Here is an 18,705-nt window from a genome sequence, read left to right as displayed (position 1 = left end):
CAAGACTCAATAAAACCCCAGTCAGTTGGGTTGTGAGCCTGGTGGATGAACTGGTAATATGTAGTGTGATTGTTAAACCTTTGCTAATAAACCAACTAGTTCTTAAGAATTCATAGCAACACATTGCTATTCAGCAAAGAACCCATGGAGCAAATACATTACACGCAACAAGGAGATAGCATTGAACTAAATGCAGAACCTTCCTGCCTCTGTGCAGGTTCAACCGTCCTTCTGCTGTAATGAAGTTGGTTTACTCTGATCCATCCAAGGGTGTATTTTCTTATGGGTGGATCTGAAACATTGTAACTTTTGGTTGGTATTTCCGACAGTCTGACTGGGAAGGAATTAATATAGCAGGGCGGTCCCACTGTAAACATTACATAATTCCTTCTGAAAGTTGCTGTTGAAGTTTGGGCAGTGATTGGCAATGCAAAGAAATACAGGTCTGTCTGTGTGAGAGAAAAGAACAGTAAAATCCTGTGTATAGGCCACAGCCTTATGGACATCATCATGATTGTAGATGGAAGACCGTGACTTACATTCTGACACAATTAACAGGCTCATTAGCAAAGTGAGCACTTTATAGTCTGATATTATGGTAACTTTTAAGGAAACAATGAAGGTCTTACTAAAGCAGCTGGAAAGATCCATCAATGAACATGGAATTCACTCCCGGACATTTCTTCAGGAACAAATCCTTCACCTTTGAAATGGAAAAAAAAGATTATATTTGTACTTCCGTACTGTTACCATAGTTTATACATTTTTTACTTTCTCTTCATTGTTGTTGGGTCTCCCTATATCAACTGTGATCTCTCTTCAAGGAGCTGGGTGGGCTACCTCCTCCTGAGCTTCTGCCAGTGCAGCTCTAATACTGACTGGGAGGAGGGCGAGAGCAGTGCTGGGAGTGGGGAAGCGGGGAGATCGATACTCCTTCTGATTTTCACTCTTCCCTCTCCTTACCCTCCCCCATTCCCACCCATCTCAGGCAGCTTATCTCTAGTTGGTTGCAAGGGGGATGGAATATAAAGTCCTGCTACAGCTGTACAGGGCATTGGTGAGACCACACCTGGAGTACTGCATACAGTTTTTGTCTCCTTATTTAAAGAGGGATATACTTGCTTGGGAGGCAATTCAGAGAAGGTTGACTAGGTTGATTCCTGAGATGAAGCGCTTGTCTTATGAAGAAGGGTTGAGCAGATTGGGCAATTATTCAGTGGAGTTTAGAAGACTGAAACGTATAAGATTCTGAGGGGGCTGGACGGTGTAGATGCAGAGAGGATTTTTCCCCGCGTGGGGGAATCTAGAAATGGGGACATAGTTTCAGAATAAGGGGTCGCCCATTTAAAATGGAGATGAGGAGGAATTTCTTCTCTCAGAGGGTCTTGAATCTTTGGAATTCTCTACCACAGAGAGCTGTTGAGGCTGGGTCATTGAATATAAGGTAGCTACAGAAGCATTTTTGAACGATAAGGGAGTCAAGGGTTATGAGGAACGGGCGAAGTGGAATTGAGGCCAAGATTAGATCAGCAATGATCTTATTGAATGGTGGAACAGGCTTGAGGGGCCAAATGGCCTACTCCTGCTCCTATTTCTTATGTTCTTATGTTCTTATGTTCTTATGTACCTCCCCACAGCAGCACGGTTGTGGTCAGACTGGGCCTGTTCTAATTGGACCAATAGGGGAGGCACTGAGTTGCCCCATTGTCACCTGACGCATGCCTGCTTTGAAGGGCATCACTAATACAATAGTCTAACATGTGGTCCAATTACAATGAAAGATGCTTAAAATAAAACAATAAAAGAATTGAAACAGAATTAAAGTCCAATTTCAACAGACAAAAAAGGAAACTTTAAGAACTAAATCACAGTGTTGTTGCGTGTGTCTATTAGACGCTCTATTCCCTGTGGTGCCCACCGGTGGTGGAAGGCCCCGTACATACTTGGTGGACACCGCATGCTCCCTCTCCAGGGCCACCTGGGCACGGACTAGACCACGAGAGAGGCAGGCAGCCGAGCGACCTTCCCGCACCCCTCCCCCCGACCCCCGCCCTCCCTCCCACCTGTACCTGGGCTGTAATCATCCTGGATCTGTGAATCAGACTGGGATCTTGGAGTATCGATGACACAAAGAACCTAGCGTCCTGCTGCTTCATGGCTGACGTTCCTACGACCTGCTTCATCACACCGCTCTCCTTTACATGCCCGGTTAGAGCCCCCCTTATGGGGCAGTGCTCCCAGGTGTGTGCTGGGTGTGCTGGTATTGACTGTGGTGGTAGAGGCACTCCAACTGTCTGCGGGAATTGGCAGCCAGGGTATCACAACCCAGCGATGCCTATTGGAAACTGCGTGTGTAGTTGTTGGATAAGATCTGGCTCAGTCAGTCATCTGCTGATGGCTCCCTGTCGAGTCGGACACATGAGGGATGGCCACTTGGACAAGGTATGATCAAATCAGCCATGATCATATTAAATGGCAGAGCAGGCTCAAGGGGCCGTATGGCCTGCTCCTGCTCCTATTTCTTATGTTCTTATAAGAAGGTGGGCAGGACCTGTGGCACTGTGCCCCTGCATGAGTCACCAAAGTAGAGGAAGGGAGGAAACTGGAGCGACAAAGTCATTATCCACCCCTGCCTCTTTTAAACTTTGGACATCTTATGTGCTCTATGATTCTATCCCCATTGATCCAATAGGTTTCACACCACTGGTTCAGCGCTTCACCAAAACAAATAATTGAACACATTTATTTTAAAACAAACATTTTCTTCAAAAAATATTGAGAGAAATGTCCTGTATTTCCTTCTATTTTTCCACCTTTATTTCATAATATTCAGTGCTATATGCTTAGAATCAAGTCATTGATGAAGATGTTATAGAAAAGGTGTAGCATATTTATACATGTATATTTTCAAAGCTGTTAAAAGAATTTCAGTTCTGTGTTGACAGGAACTATCTCTGTTTTTCCTGCTCCAGGGAAACCCCGGAGTTAACGGGGAACCTTCAAATCTGAGCCGTACAAGAAAGGAGGGTCCCAGGCTGACTCCTGAGTCTTTGCTAAGTGAGATCATTGCAGCTAAAATGGCTTTGAGCACGCTATAGGCTTCAGCTCTCCTGGATTAAGAAGAGGCCAAATCAGCCCCAGGTTCCTGCTCGAGAAACCCCAGCTGGAACGTGGATGTGCCTGGGTGTTGAGCAAAGACAGGATTGAGCTGGGCCTGTGGATCCATGCCTCTGCATGGGCCGACTCCTTCTCCAGGGAAGGGGACAAGACCGGGAACAAAATAATTCCGACAGTCCGGGTGGTGGTGATGGTGACTGTAATATAGAGCTCCCCATAGTAGACCACTGCTCCACCTAGTGGACTACTGCAGCAATGCAACTACTGATGTATAATAATGAAAGGGTCATGTGACCAGGTCACATGATAGTTTCAGTAGAGCCATCTTGTGCGTCGTGTGTTAATGGGCTCTAGCGACGACTTTCCCAGTGGCTGATAGCAGGGAGATTCCTCTATAGTTGCTGCAGTCGGACTTGTCCCCTTTTTTAAAGATGGTCACGATTGCTGCATCTCTGAGATCCCTTGGCATGCTCTCCTCCCTCCAGATGAGAGAGATGAGGTCGTGTACTCGCGCCAGCAGTGCCTCTCCACCATAAGTCAATGTCTCAGCAGGGATTCCATCCGCACCCATAGCCTTGTTGTTTTTAGCCAGACATGAGACTCCCAAAGCAAGTGCTCTACTCGGAGCTCCTTCACGGCAAACGAGCCAAAAGTGGGCAGCGGAAATGTGACAAGGACACCCTCAAAGCCTCCCTGATAAAGTGCGACATCGCCACTGACACCTGGGAGTCCCTGGCCAAAGACCGCCCTAATTGGAGGAAGTGCATCCGGGAGGGCGCTGAGCACCTCGAGTCTCGTCGTCGAGAGCATGCAGAAATCAGCGCAGGCAGCGGAAAGAGCGTGCGGCAAACCAGTCCCACACACCCCTTCCCTCAACGACTATCTGTCCCAGCTGTGACAGAGTCTGTGGCTCTCGTATTGGATTGTTCAGCCATAAAGAACTCACTTCAGGAGTGGAAGCAAGTCTTCCTCGCTTCCGAGGGACTGCCTATGATGATGAGTGTGCCAAGTGATGTGGTAAAGAATAGATCACAGTGACCCTCGTGTGTTAGGTGTATCAGTGCGATGCATCAACAGAGGGTGCACTATATCTCCTTCTCCAATCTCCCCGGGATCAAAGAGGTCTCAGGACAAAGTAGGAGGTGAGCAAAGATAAGGTATTTTCCAACCGAGCAAGATGGAAAAAACAGTCGGCAAGTCACCCTAGCCTGGTCTTGCATGGCTCCCAGGGATTGGTTAGGGAGCTGCAGCACTAGAGGCCTGGGAGCATGTCTGATTTTCCACCCTGTTGGCCAAGGAATGGCCTAGAGATCTAAAACACAAAATAGTAAAACTATCGTCATAATCCGAACAGTACCTTAGTGTTTTTGTGGTTGCTAATAGGAGAAGAATCTCTCTTCCTTCCATAATTGTTCTCATTTTTTCCCTGCTCTCCCGTCACTATGCACCATCCAAATTTGGCTTCCTCCCAGGCCTGGTCAATGCCATCCCGAAGCCAGCCACCAGCAGGCTTATGGGATAATCTCTCAGGATAATTCGCCCTCCAAGGGTACAGAGGAGATTTACGAGGATGCTGCCAGGAGAATTTTAGCTATGAGGAAAGATTGGATAGGCTGGTGTGGTTTTCTTTGGAACAGAGGGGGCTGAGGGGAGACTTAAGTGAGGTGTATAAAATTATGAGGAGCCTAGATAGAAGAACCTATTTCCTTTAAGAGAGCTCAATTATAGATTTAAAGTAAATGGCAGGATTAGAGGGGAGGTGAGGAGAACTTTTTTCACCCAGAGATTGGTGGGGGTCTGGAACTCACTGCCTGAAAGGGTGGTAGAGGCAGAAACCCTCATGGCATTTAAAAAGTACCTGGATGTGCACCCTGAAGTGCTGTAACCTGAAAGGCTACCGACTAAGAGCTGGAAAGTGGGATTAGGCTGGATAGCTCTTCTTCAACCGGCACGGACACGATGGGCTGAATGGCCTCCTTCTCTGCCGTGATTTGCTATGATTCTATGATTCCCCCTATGTGCCTGTGTGGGAAGCACCCCCCACAATGGTGCAATATTTCATGTGTTGGGTGGGCAGCTACAGTCATGTTCCCTCTGTTCTGCAGATCACTGCATTGGCGTTCTAATGTTCTGCACTCCCCGTCCCCAAACTATGAACAATTCCAGTTGTTAAAGCCTTCCCGTCAAACCATGACAACATTGTTTAGAAGGCCAAAATCCTAGATCACATTCCTTGCTCATCCCTTTAACGGTACTTTAATTGTTTGCAAATCATTTTTCTCCCACTTACGTTTGTGAAGAAAAAGAAGATGGCGGTGACGACAGTGATAATTTCTCCAGCCATTCGCAGGTAGTCGCCTGTTGTTTTGTACGGGTAAGGAGGCTGGAAGAGATTTGAAAAAGAGAATCATTGACCAAGCGATCGAGCAGGGCTCGGGCCTGAAACAGGAGACCGAGGTGGTTAAAATGCGAGGCAAGAACTGAGTGCTATTTTCTTTCCTTTCCCCTTTATCTCGTGTCTCCATTCTGCCCGCCATCCACAGCCGACAGGCAGGCCGAGCTGCCTTAGCCAGTGGTGTGAAACCAGACATGGGATGGTCCCGATCATCCCAGGGTGGCTCTCCCTCTCAGTGTGATTGTGGAAAGCCCCTTCTGGAGAGGCACCTCTGACATTGCACCATTTTTGCTGTAATGTGAAGGTAAATGAAGTGGCAAGTCCGGCATGTTAGCACTGGCATATTAACCCAACGTTTTAACATTTATCTTGAATCTGTATCAAAGCTGAAGCTATATTTGTCCTATGTTACTTTTAAGTCTGCACATCCCTTTAAATTTGAGCTGCTGGCCAGATTTTGCACATCCCCTCCATCGGGCTAGCTATCTGCATTGGTGCAAAGTTACACAGGCAGCTATGAATAATTATTCAGATAAGGTTACGCCACAGAATTGCAGGAGGTCAGCTCACTGTGCTGTTAGCTCACTTTGTACCAACAGCCAGGCGGAAAATCCTAAGCTTAACCTGAAGCGGAGAATCGGTCCTTTAATACCATGGAGCAGTAAGGTCACAAGTTCAATCCTCCATTCTGCTCACTTCACTGTCAGCTGTGGCTCAGTGGGTAGCACCCTTGTCTCTGAGTCAGAAGGTTGTGGGTTCAAGTCCACTCCAGGGACTGGAGCACAAAAATCTAGGCTGACACTCCAGTGCTGTACTGAGGGAGTGCTGCACTGTCGGAGGTGCCGTCTTTTGGGTGAGACGTGTTAAACCGAGGTCCCGTCTGCCCCTCCCAGGTGGACGTAAAAGATCCCATGGCACTATTTCAAAGAAGAGCAGAAGAAATATCCCTGGTGTCCTGGTCAATATTTATCCCTCAACCAACATCACTGAAACAGATTATCTGGTCATTATCACAATACTGTTTGTGGGAGCTTGCTGTGCACAAATTGGCTGCCACGTTTCCCACATTACAACAGTGACAACACTCCAAAAGTACTTCATTGGCTGTAAAGTGCTTTGAGACATCCGATGGTCATTAAAGGCGCTATATAAATGCAAGTTTTTCTTTCTTTTCTGGTCTGTGCAGCGGTAGACAGGGAGAGGAAAAACCAGATGGAGATATCCTGCCCAGCTGGGACCTTGTGCCTGTCAGTGACCAGTAACCCCACAGGCCGGGAGCAACCCACTGTCCCTGTCCTCTCGGGTGCCAAGACTGGAATCCAGGCAGATCATCGGAGGCCATTCAGCCCATCATGCCTGTGCCGGCTCTTTGAAAGCTGTCCAATTAGTCCCACTCCCCCTGCTCTTTCCCCATAACCCTGTAAATTTCTCCTTTTTCAGTATTTATCCATTCTCTTTTGTAAGTTACTATTGAATCTGCTTCCACCGCCCTTTCAGGCAGCGCGTTCCAGATCCAAGGTAAAAAGACCCATGGGAAAAATGGAGACCTTATTGAAAGAACAGACGGGTCACTAATTACTAGTCTGGTTCCAGTTGGCACTTACTTTGCCTTCCGATGGCATGTAGTATGCAATGAGTGTAAATATCACCATGGCCGTGATGTAGGAGATAACACTGAGGTAGAAGGACACAGCTGCAAACTTCTTCCACTTATCGCGAAATAGTTCATTAATGGGTTCCACAGCTAACATTTCATAACGATTCTAGAAAACAAAATCAGTCAGGACAACAATAGCTTATTTGCACCTTTAACATATTAAAACATCCCAAAACGCTTCACAGGAGCGTTATCAAACAAAATTTGACACCGAGCCACACAAGGAGAAATTTGGGCAGGTGACCAAAAGCTTGGTCAAAGAGGTAGGTTTTAAGGAACGTCTTAAAGGAGAAGAGAAAGGTTTAGGAAGAGAATTTCAGAGCTTACTAAAAGTCTTCACCAACAAGCTCTGTTGATCGAAAGAGGAAAGCAGAAAGTTATTCTCATCATAATGATATCACATGGTCGTGAACTAGTAATACGTTTTGACGTGATTTACACACTTTCAGGAAGACTGCGCCCCTTTATACTGAGAGAGCTTAGTCAGATGACCATATCATTGAACAATGCTTTCTGGATGTGTCCCCAGCTGCTGATTGAACCTCAGTCCCAATTTTCCCGGTTAGGTCAATGCGGAGCCCTGCGCTCTGGGAGCCCGCATCGCACCTTCAACCCACGATGTTCCCACCATGTTATAATGGTGAAATCGGGAAATATTCCGACTGCGTGCTCCCAGCGAGGATCCTCTCCTGCCTGGAGCACACAGCGGGAAACCGGGTGACAGGGCCTCACGGGTCCTCCATGCACGATTGCCCAATATGTGTACCACAAGCCGCAAGTGGAATATTTACCCTGCAGTGTAAAAGGAGTGTCACTGCCAAGGGACGGACGCTGAGTTGGGATTCGAGATTTCTCATTAAACAGAACATAAAACTCACAAGTACATTCTTAGTCGTGATTTTCACAAAATTGTCATTGAAGTTGGTAATTTTCGGAACCAGTTTTGCTAAAGCTTTACTCTGCCGGTCCGCTGTCGATAGTGCCACTAGGAGGTGCACTGGGACTGGGCTGGAGAAGCTCATCATCATAGGTAGTCCCTCAAAATCGCGGAAGACTTGATTCCACTCTAAAAATGAGTTCTCAGGTGACTGAACAGTCCATTACGGAAATTACAGTCTCTGTCACAGGTGGGACAGACAGTGGTTGAAGGAAAGGGTGGGTGGGGAGTCAGGTTTGCCGCACGCTCCTTCCGCTGCCTGCGCTTGCTTTCTTGCATGCTCTCGACAACGAGACTCGAGGTGCTCAGCGCCCTCCCGGATGCTCTTCCTCCATTTAGGGCGGCCTTGGGCCAGGGACTCCCAGGTGTCGGTGGGGATGTTGCATTTTATCAAGGAGGTTTTGAGGATGTCCTTGAAATGTTTCCTCTGCCGACCTGGGGCTCGCTTGCCATGAAGGAGTTCCGAGTAGAGTGCTTGCTGGTTGCACGACAGCTCTCTGTGACTATGCAGCCCATGGAAAACGTGCTGCCACCGGGCAGTTGCACGATTCCTTTTGGAGGAGTTTCTGGCCTCACCAAGCTGAGGGACATCGGTGCCACAGAACGAGACTGCCGGAAGCAGTAAGGCAAGTGCAGCAACTGCCCCACCAATGGTAGGACTCGCACAGGGTTTACAGACATACTCACGCCAGGAGACCGAGAGCTGTATTGTGGAGCGTGAGCGAGGCAGGGAAAACAGCAGAATCAGAAATCCTGCTTCCCCTACCAATATTTGTATCCTTGGCGAATGCAACATTTTCCCACTTTGGCTCCAGTGTTAGCATCAAGCAGTCCCAGATTGGGTGTGGCCCATTTCTATAGCACTTTGCATGACCTCAGGACATCCCAAAGTGCTTGACAGCCAATTAAGTACTTTTAAAGTGTAGCCGCTGTTGTAATGTAGGAAAGGCAGCCGCCATTTTTGTTTGCACAGCAAGCTCCCACAAACAGCAATGTGATAATGAGGAGATACTCTGTTTTTTAGCGATGTTGATTGAGGGATCAATATTTTCCAGGACACCGGGGAGAACTCCCCTGCTCTTCGAAATTACGTCATGGGATCTTTTACGTCCACCTGAGAGAGCAGACGGGGCCTCGGTTTAACGTCTCATCAAGACACCACCTCTGACAGTGCGGGAGCAGAGCAAAGTTCTACACTGTCCCAGCAATATGCATTAACTCTAAAACTTATGAGAGTCTACCAACTGCACCAGTGTTACATTTTAATTTCTGACACCAGCCATCCTCTCAGAGTTAAGACTGTCAAATTTGTAGCACTTTGCAATAATTATGGGCTGTTTTGTGTTGCAAGGAAATAGAAGCCTCATCAAGCCCTGCAATTATGATTTTTTTTTTGCGTCAAAACCTCCCTGCCTGTAATTACTGGGCTCCTGTGATGGCTCAGTGAGCTCATCCAGTGAGTAGATGAGCCATGCCAACCGGCTCCAGGTTCAATTGGAGAGCTGAAATGGCTGTTTTCTGCCAGAGTGGCAATAGAAGAATAACAATTGGTCTCAATGCACCTGGTTTAGCAAAGTCAATTGGCCGGGGATCCCACTTTCAGTTGCAATGCAGTGATTACTGGTGGAGATCGGTGTGCGTGAATGTTATCTGGTGTGATGTCTCCACAGTTGAATAGCTCAGTGACACTCACTTGTGAAGGCTCACACATGAATAATGGCCACTTTTAGGGAGGTACTGGAGGACGTTCAGCACACATGGAACCCTAGCCCAGGGAGAAATCATTGCCTACAGGAGAGAGGGGAGGAAAATTGGCATGACTTTTTTTTCTCTTTGAAAAGACTCAATTACCTCCATCTTTCCATTGTAGACCAGGATCTCCAGGAGCGACACCTCCTCCCCGCATGTGTCTATCGCCGAGAGATCGTAAAGTGAGGAGTACACCGGCCCGTAAGCCCAATCTCGAAATTTGCGGGAAAGGTGTCGAGCGCTTTCATCCTTTATCTCTCTCCTGATAATGTGCTGAAAAACCTGCCGGAAATAGGAGGCCGGGTCATTAAATGCTGCAGGTTTAATAACAATTCGATGTAAAAGTCCGAAAAAGTTGAGAAAGTTTATGTTGCAGTGTAAACCTACTGTGGTGTCTCCCCTAAGAAAGAAAGACTACATTTATATAGCGCCTTTCGCAACTGCAGGATATCCCGAAGCGCTTTACACCCAATTAAACATTGTTGGAAGTGTAGTCACAGTTATAATCTAGTAAACGCAGCAGCCAATTTGCGCACTGCAGGCTCCCACAAACAGCAATATGATAACGATGTTAGTTGTGGGATGAATATTAGACAGCACACCAGGAGGAACTCGCCTGCGCTTCGAATAGTAGCACAGGATCTTTTACGCCTGCCTGAGACGGCAGACAGGGCCTCGGTTTAAGGTCTTATCCAAAAGACAACACTGGAGTGGGATGTGAACCCACAACTTTCTGACTCGGTAATGAGAATACCACCACTGAGCCATGGCAAACTGAAGCGATGTGGCTGAATAGACTTGTGCTCATGCAACCAAAAAAAAAAACAGGGATCGAGGCAGAACTTAGCCGAGATGCCTGCCTGCACTTTATACCCACTCCAAGTTACACACCATCCTGACTTGGAAGTATATCGGCCGTTCCTTCATCGTCGCTGGGTCAAAGTCCTGGAACTCACTCCCTAACAGCACTGTGGGAGAACCTTCACCACACGGACTGCAGTGGTTCAAGAAAGCGGCTCACCACCACCTTCTCGAGGGCAATTAGGGATGGCCAATAAATGCCGGCCTTGCCAGCGACGCCCACATCCCGTGAATGAATCATTTTAAAAAATACCACCAAGACTCCCGGAAAGACAGTGTGCAAACTCAATGCCTCACCTGCACTTTTACATTTTGATCATTCAGACAGCTTGGGGCCTTTCACAATCATTACACAATCCGTTACACAATCGTAAAGTTGGATTGAAGCACTGACATCCCAGCGCAAACCGATCTTCTCCCCCGCCCCCCCTGCAGAAGCATACTTGGGGGAAACATCACTCACACGAGAGATAATCTTAACCAACCACCTTAAGGAAGAATCTATTCATTTACCCCGATCTTGCCAAGCTTTGCGGCCATCTTGAGTGGCGACAGCCCGTCGTTGTTTAAGATGGCCTCCAGGCTGCTGTCCGGATAGGTCTTGGCACCTTTGATAAGGAACAAGTCGTACATTTTCGTCAAAAACTTGGTATTCTCCCTGGTATTGTCAGCGATGGCGACCAAAGCATGGAGCACGGTGTTTCCCCGCGAGTCCTGCCTCCGCAGGTCGGCGATCTTATCTGGGTTCTCAGTGAGGTAGTTAACGATGTCGGGCTGGTTTGTGCAGGCAGCCAGAGAGAGGGGTAATTCACCTGAGGAGATCAAGGACAGGGCAGTTAATGGGTGTCGAGAAACGCAGGGCAAAAGTCAATTCAATTGGGGGACAGGAGGGTCTGATCATTTTTTGGGGGGGTCTGATGATTTGGGGGGGGGGGGTCTGATGATTTGAGGGGGGGTCTGATGATTTGAGGGGGATGGGGGTCTGATGATTTGAGGGGGGGGTCTGATGATTTGAGGGGGGTTCTGATGATTTGGAGGGTGTCTGTTGATTTGGGGAGGGGTTCTGATGACTTCAGCGCTGAATCAAAGACTTGCCCACTCCAAAGTCAGGTACAGCATGGATTAGATACCAGAGCAAAGTTCACTTTATTCTTCCCAACTAGAAGTCCATTGCCCACAGCATCAATTGTTGTAGCCTCTCCTGAGGAAGATCAGACCAGTGGGTCCAGCTGGAAAGTGACACCAGGGGTTGAAAACCCTTAGGTTACATTGTGCTGGTCATCCGCCCTCCAGTGCCCGCCAGAATCCTCCAGTGCCTGCCAGTGCCTGCCAGAACCCTCCAGTGCCCGCCAGTGCTGATCCCACCAGTGCTGATCCTGCCAATGCTTGCAGCATCAGCAGGAGGGCTCGACCGTTACATGTGGCGGGTGCAAGCTGCCACTACGTGTGTATCTCAGGCCCATGCAGCTGGAATCTCCCACCCACCCAGAGGGGTTTGCCCATGCGCCCCAACTTCCGGCCATGTCCTCCTTTCCCACCTCTCCCCATGTAAAGAATAGGGCCACTTCTTTGGCAGAACAGGCGGCTTCCTTGGTCTGGACTCCACCAGTGGGACCTACATGCAGCAACTGGTGGTGTAGAGAGCCCCCGCCCCATACTCTTTTTTGCCTGGTAACAGCAGACCAGAAACTCTCGGAAACAGCAGAGACCCAGCACAGCCAATGAGAAACCAGCGAAACCCCGAGGAATTTCAGCCTCCAGTTGCCCACTAGTCAAACAGCCTTCGAGCGCTCAGTGTCTGGGTCCACACGTGAGGAATGATCACTCGACTGATGTACATGTCTGTAGATATGTTGTATCAGTGTACATCGTTGCCTTTGGAGGGAGGGAAACTCAAAGAACTGTGCTTATTGGCTGAAAAAGCGAATGGTTACTATTATCTGAAATTCAGAGGGTGGGGTCTGCGATTTAATCTTGCCCAGACTGAGGGCAATGAAGAGCATTCATTGCTAAAAGCAGGTGGTTAGAATTGAGAGCATTTAAGTGATTAAAAAACAAACAAAATGCATTCCAGCTGAGCCTCGATAAATGCATCATTATCCAGGAATAATTCTGATCATGGATTCCAGTCAAGGTCCCACTCCCTGCAGCTCTCCTTATACAAGCACGATCGCAATCCAAGAGCATTATTTCCTGGCAAAGATTATGGGCTACAGCTCTGGAGAAATGTTTATGATATAGAAATATGTAAAGAAAATAATCACACTGATCCCAGTAATGTTACAGAAGCTCCTCCTCGCTCTGGCTGAAAGAAATTCTTCCTAATTTTCCACAGCTCTAAAGGCTCACTTATTTATTTTTGTCCCTGTATTACTGTTAGGTCATCCCAAGCTGCCCCCATTCCCGGGAATATGGCTGAAAGTGTGAATTGGAAGCAGCCTGTTACATGCTCCTGGTTCTATAGCCTCACCATCAGGGTTCCCAGCAGAACTGGAGCCGGGCGAGACTTCGAGTCGCCAGTCTGACTCCACCCCATTTTACTGGGGCAGGGTACATTATGTATTCAGAGCTAATTCAGAGTATCAGCTGTGGCTCAGTGGGTAGCACGCACGCCTCTCAGCCTAAAAGGTTGTGGGTTCAAGTCCCACTCCAGGGACTTGAGCACATGAATCTAGGCTGACACTTCAGAGCGGCACTGAGGGAGTGTTGCATTGTTGGAGTTGCTGTCTTGTGGATGAGATGTTAAACCGAGGTCCCGTCTGCTCTCTCAGGTGGACATGGCTCTATTTCAAAAAAGAGCAGGGGAGTTATCCTCGATGTCCTGGCCAATATTTAATCCACAATCAACATAACAAAAGCAAATTATCTGGTCATTATCACAATGCTGTTTGTGGGAGCTTGCTTTGCTGTGCACAAGTTGGCTGCTACATTACAACAGTAACTACACTCCAAAAGTACTTCATTGGTGGTCGTGAAAGGTGCTATATGATTGCAAGTCTTTCTTTCTTTCCTGGTCTGGGCAGCGGTAGACAAGGAGAGGAAAAACCAGATGGAGATATCTTTCTTTCTAACAGTACTCCCGATTTGCAGTCCACCTCTGCTTCATTTGCTGTGGTGCTTAAAGGGACAGGACAACGTCTGGGGGAAAATTGAGCAGCCTCCCACGTTGTCTCAAGACATCTATGATGGACAGAGGCTAAACGCAGAAGATGAGGATGTCTTAAAGGTCTTCATCTTTCATAATGCATGGTGTGCTCTGGATTAAGCAATGCCTCAATTTTAAAATTACCAACCTTGTTTACAAATCCCTCCATGGCCTCGCGCCTCCCTACCTCTGTAATTTCTTCCAACCCCACAAGCCCCCCCCCCACTCCAACGAGACCAAAGGACAGTAAAAGCCTCTCCAATAAAGGGGCACAGAATTTTCACAGGTCTTCCAGTGCACTGCCACCGTGACTTGAGGGGAGTGTCTCTGGAAATGGATGCACCAGGGGGGGGGTGGGGGTCTTGTATGGGGAAGATTCATCATTCACGCTAAACATGGTCCATCGCGTCAGTGGGGGTTGGGCCGGGGACTCCCTATGCTGGCAGTTCCCGCTTCCCCTCTGACCCTGCAAGCTCTGGCAGGGTCAATGCTGGAGCACACCAGCGGGCATGATCCCTGCATAACAGCCAGAATCACGGCCCATGCAAATCCGTAGCCTGGCTTTCTTCCCCTGAGGCAGAGATTTGGCAGGAAAGGTAGGGTGGGAAATAAGCTGGGACATTCAGGGCGGACAATGAGGAGGATAATTCAGCATTTAGCGTAGTAAAAGCGTCCCAAGGTGCTCACAGGAGTATTATGAGATAAAAAATTTGACACCGAACCACATAAGGAGAAATTAGGGCAGGTGACCAAAAGTTTGATCAAAGAGGTAGATTTTATGGAGCGCAGATATCTCGGTGGGGATACGGGGGTGGGGGGTGTTGTGGGGCTGGAGGAGATTACAGAGACAGGGAGGGGCGAGGCCATGGAGAGCTTTGTAAACAAGGATGGTAATTTTTTAATCGAGTCGTTGTTTAATCCGGAGCCGATGTAGGGCAGTGAGGGGGTGATGGGTGAGCGGGACTTGGTGTGAGTTAGGACACAGGCTGCTGAGCTTTGGATGACCTCAAGTTTAAGGAGAGTAGACGTGGGATGCCAGCCACTTCAACCACGATGCTGCATCGCATTAAGTTTATTCAATGTACCTGTGTATTTACTGTGACACAAGAAACTATACCAGACATAGGGATGCCGGAGGGAAGTGTGTTAATTATTTAGAGTTAATTATAGAACCTCACACCACTCACTGGCTTCAATCTACTCTGATCTGTGCCAGATATCAAATTAACAATACATTATTTACCTCATTAAGTTAATACTACAATTCTCATCTCTGATTAGGATAATAGCGCAGGAAGCAGTTGCTAAGAGACAGATCTTAAAAGCAGATGTTGAGAGTACCAAAAGCAATATGACATTTACCACAGTGAAGTCGAGTTGAATTCCCTGTTAATATTAGGGAACAGCTTTAAAAAATAGATATGAACAACCCCCCCCAAATCCATCATACCCATGCACATAGACAACACAAACTTTATACGCTACAATGTTCCAGACTCTCCATCACCATCCTTGGGTATGTCTTGTCCCACCGACAGGACAGACCCACCGACAGGTGGCAGCACAATGGTATAGAGTCGGGAGCGAGTGGCCCTGGGAGTCCTCAACATTGACTCCAGACCCCATGAAGTCTCATGGCATCAGGTCAAATATGGGCAAGGAAACCTCCTGCTGATTACCACCTACTGCCCATCTCAGCTGATGAATAAGTTCTCTTCCATGTTGAACACCACTTGGAAAAAGCACTGAGAGTAGCAAGGGCACAGAATGTACTCTGGGTGGGGGACTTCAATGTCCATCACCAAGCATGGCTCGGTAGCACCACTACTGACTGAGCTGATCCAGCCCTGAAGCTCATAGCTGCCAGACTGGGCCTGCGGCAGGTGGTGGGAGAACCAACACCAGGGAAAAACCTACTTGACTGCGAAGGGCAATTGGCCATTCTCTAATTCTCTCACACACAAAAATGTGTGTACGCACCTTGCCACATAACACTGACATGCCGATAACAGAGAATTCTTCACACAAAGAGCGATCAATGTGTGGGATAAACTTCCAGGTAGAGTAACGGAAGTAGAAACCATGGAGTCATTTAAGAAACAATTGGATGCTGCAATGGGGTGACGTTACAATATTTCTGAATGGATGAATGTAGATAGGTCGAATGGCCTTTCTCATCCATAATTATCTTGTGACACGACACACACGTTACACCACACCCGCATCTCTCCATCACACACGTGCACACAGACACAGAGCTCTGGTTGAGATATTCCACCCCTCTCATCAGGAGATGGAAAGTGGGAAAGTGGGATTAGGCTGGATCGCTCTGTGTCAGCTGGCGTGGATGAGATGGAAACTGTGCAGTACCAGCAAAGTCTAAAAGTGGCATCAAACTTTTTTAATAATTTTTTTTTTACTACCGTGGAAGGGAAGCACATGGAGACACCCCATGAATAGCAACAGGAGTGAAAAAGCTCCTTTTGTTATGGGTCAGTGGGGGGAGGCCAGGTCTCCTGCACCTGGAGGTAACTCCAACATCAACTTGGCGGTCACAAGGTTAGCCGCTGGGCTGCCTCATTATAAAACAAAAATGGTCTTCATGGCAGCTGGCTTTTGTAAAACTGGGCAGTTTTGGGGGGGAATAAAGCCAGCTGCACAAGGCCTGCACTTCAGGAGCCAATGGCCATGGCAACCCATTAAACCCCATATAACATTAATCATAGAATCGTACAGCACAGAAGGAGGCCATTCGGCCCATCGAGTCTGCGTCGGCTCTTTCGAAGAGCAATTCAGTCAGTCCCACTCCCCCGCTCCTTCCCCATATTCCTGCAATTTTTTCTCCTTCAAGTATTTATCCAATTCTCCTTTGAAGGCTACTATTCAATCTGCTTCCACCGCCCCATCAAGCAGTGCCTTCCAAATCCTAACCACTCGTTGCGTAAAAAAGATCTTCCCCATGTCGCCTCTGGATCTTTTGGCTATTCAACCATTAGCCGGAAACAGTTTCTCTTTATTTACTTTAAGTCTTTCATGATTTTAAACACCCCTATCAAATTTCCAGCTTCTCTAGTCTATCCAAGTAACTGTAATCCCTCAGCCCTGGAGCCATTCCAGTAAATCTCTTCTGTACCCTCTCCAAAGCCTTCTCGTCCTTCCTAAACAGCACCTCCCAACTATCTCACTCGGAGCTGTGTGTGTGTCAGAGCCGTGGTTGTGGGGCGTTGTGGATACATTAATGATTTAGACGAAGGAATTGAATGTAATATCTCCAAGTTTGCAGATGACACTAAGCTGGGTGGCTGTGTGAGCTGTGAGGACAATGCTAAGAGGCTGCAGGGTGACATGGACAGGTTAGGTGAGTGGGCCAATGCATGGCAGATGCAGTATAATGTAGATAAATGTGAGGTTATCCACTTTGGTGGCAAAAACAGGAAGACAGATTATTATCTGAATGGTGACAGATTAAGAAAAGGGGAGGTGCAGCGAGATCTGGGTATCATGGTACATCAATCATTGAAAGTTGGCATGCAGGTACAGCAGACGGTGAAGAAGGCAAATGGCATGTTGGCCTTCATAGCGAGAGGATTTGAGTATAGGAGCAGAGAGGTCTTACTGCAGTTGTACACGGCCTTGGTGAGGCCACACCTTGAATATTGTGTACAGTTTTGGTCTCCTAATCTGAGGAAGGACATTCTTGCTATTGAGAGAGTGCAGCGAAGGTTCACCAGACTGATTCCCGGGATGGCAGGACTGACATATGAAGAAAGTCTGGATCGAATAGGCTTATATTCACTGGAATTTAGAAGAATAAGAGGGGATCTCATAGAAACATATAAAATTCTGACGGGATTGGACAGGTTAGATGCAGGAAGAATGTTCCCGATGTTGGGGAAGTCCAGAACCAGGGGTCACAGTCTAAGGATAAGGAGTAAGCCAGTTAGGACCGAGATGAGGAGAAACTTCTTCATTCAGAGAATTGTGAACCTGTGGAATTCTCTACCACAGAAAGCTGTTGAGGCCAGTTCGTTAGATATATTCAAAAGGGAGTTAGATGTGGCCCTTACAGCTAAAGGGATCAAGGGGTATGGAGAGAAAGCAGGAATGGGGTACTGAAGTTGCATGATCAGCCATGATCATTGAATGGTGGTGCAGGCTGAAAGGGCTGAATGGCCTACTCCTGCACCTATTTTCTATGTTTCTATGTACATGGGTGACTATGAGAGGCTGGAGTTTAAGCTGGAGGTGTAAAGTAGATACAGTTACAGAAGCACTGCAATTATTTTTACAGAATTACAAATGGATATGATTATTTAGCACTTAGAAAGAAATTCTTTAATCCAAAAATCACCTCCTTATTTAATTAGCCACTTTAATCAGTTTAAGAAAGAAAGATTTGCATTTATAAAGCGCCTTTCATGATCACCGGATGCCCCAAAGTGCTTTACAATCAATGAAATACTTCTGAAGTGTAGCCACTGTTGTAAAGTAATTAGCTAATGGAATCTCAGCAGTTCTCTCCTGAACTTGCCCCCGGTAGAAGAAGATCTGATCCATTATTATTATTTATTATTTTATAATAGTCTTGGTTGCAAAATTGAAGCCTGTGGGATTAAAGGGGCAGTGGCATTGCGGATACCAAATTGGCCAAGAGACAGAAAGCAGAGAAGGTGCTAGGACATGTTGATAAGGTTGTTAAAAAAGCATAAACAGAGGCAAAGAGTAGAAAAGCAAGGATGTTCTGCTAAACCTTTAGAAAACACTGGTTAGGCCTCAGCTGGAGTATTATGTCCAATTTTGCACCTCACTCTTCAGGAAGGATGTCAAAGCCTTGGAGAAGGTGC

At 47.3% G+C, this 18,705-nt stretch overlaps 1 protein-coding gene across 1 annotated transcript in view; it reads right to left on the bottom strand.

The window, feature by feature from the left end:
- Window positions 1–18,705, bottom strand: part of trpv4 (transient receptor potential cation channel, subfamily V, member 4) — a 93,030-nt gene that overhangs the window by 12,268 nt on the left and 62,057 nt on the right. Inside the window, exons 6-10 of the mRNA XM_070888342.1 lie at window positions 11,230–11,528; window positions 9,958–10,137; window positions 7,117–7,275; window positions 5,408–5,500; window positions 630–703 (exon numbers count right to left, since the gene is read on the bottom strand). Of these exons, the coding sequence (XP_070744443.1) occupies window positions 630–703; window positions 5,408–5,500; window positions 7,117–7,275; window positions 9,958–10,137; window positions 11,230–11,528 (805 nt within the window). The remainder of the gene's footprint in view (window positions 1–629; window positions 704–5,407; window positions 5,501–7,116; window positions 7,276–9,957; window positions 10,138–11,229; window positions 11,529–18,705) is intronic.

The sequence above is a fragment of the Pristiophorus japonicus genome, chromosome 8 (assembly GCF_044704955.1).
Source record: "Pristiophorus japonicus isolate sPriJap1 chromosome 8, sPriJap1.hap1, whole genome shotgun sequence".
Taxonomy (NCBI): Eukaryota; Metazoa; Chordata; class Chondrichthyes; family Pristiophoridae; genus Pristiophorus; species Pristiophorus japonicus.
The sequence above is the reverse complement of the archived record's forward strand: the minus strand, read 5'-3'. Positions and strand labels throughout refer to the sequence as shown.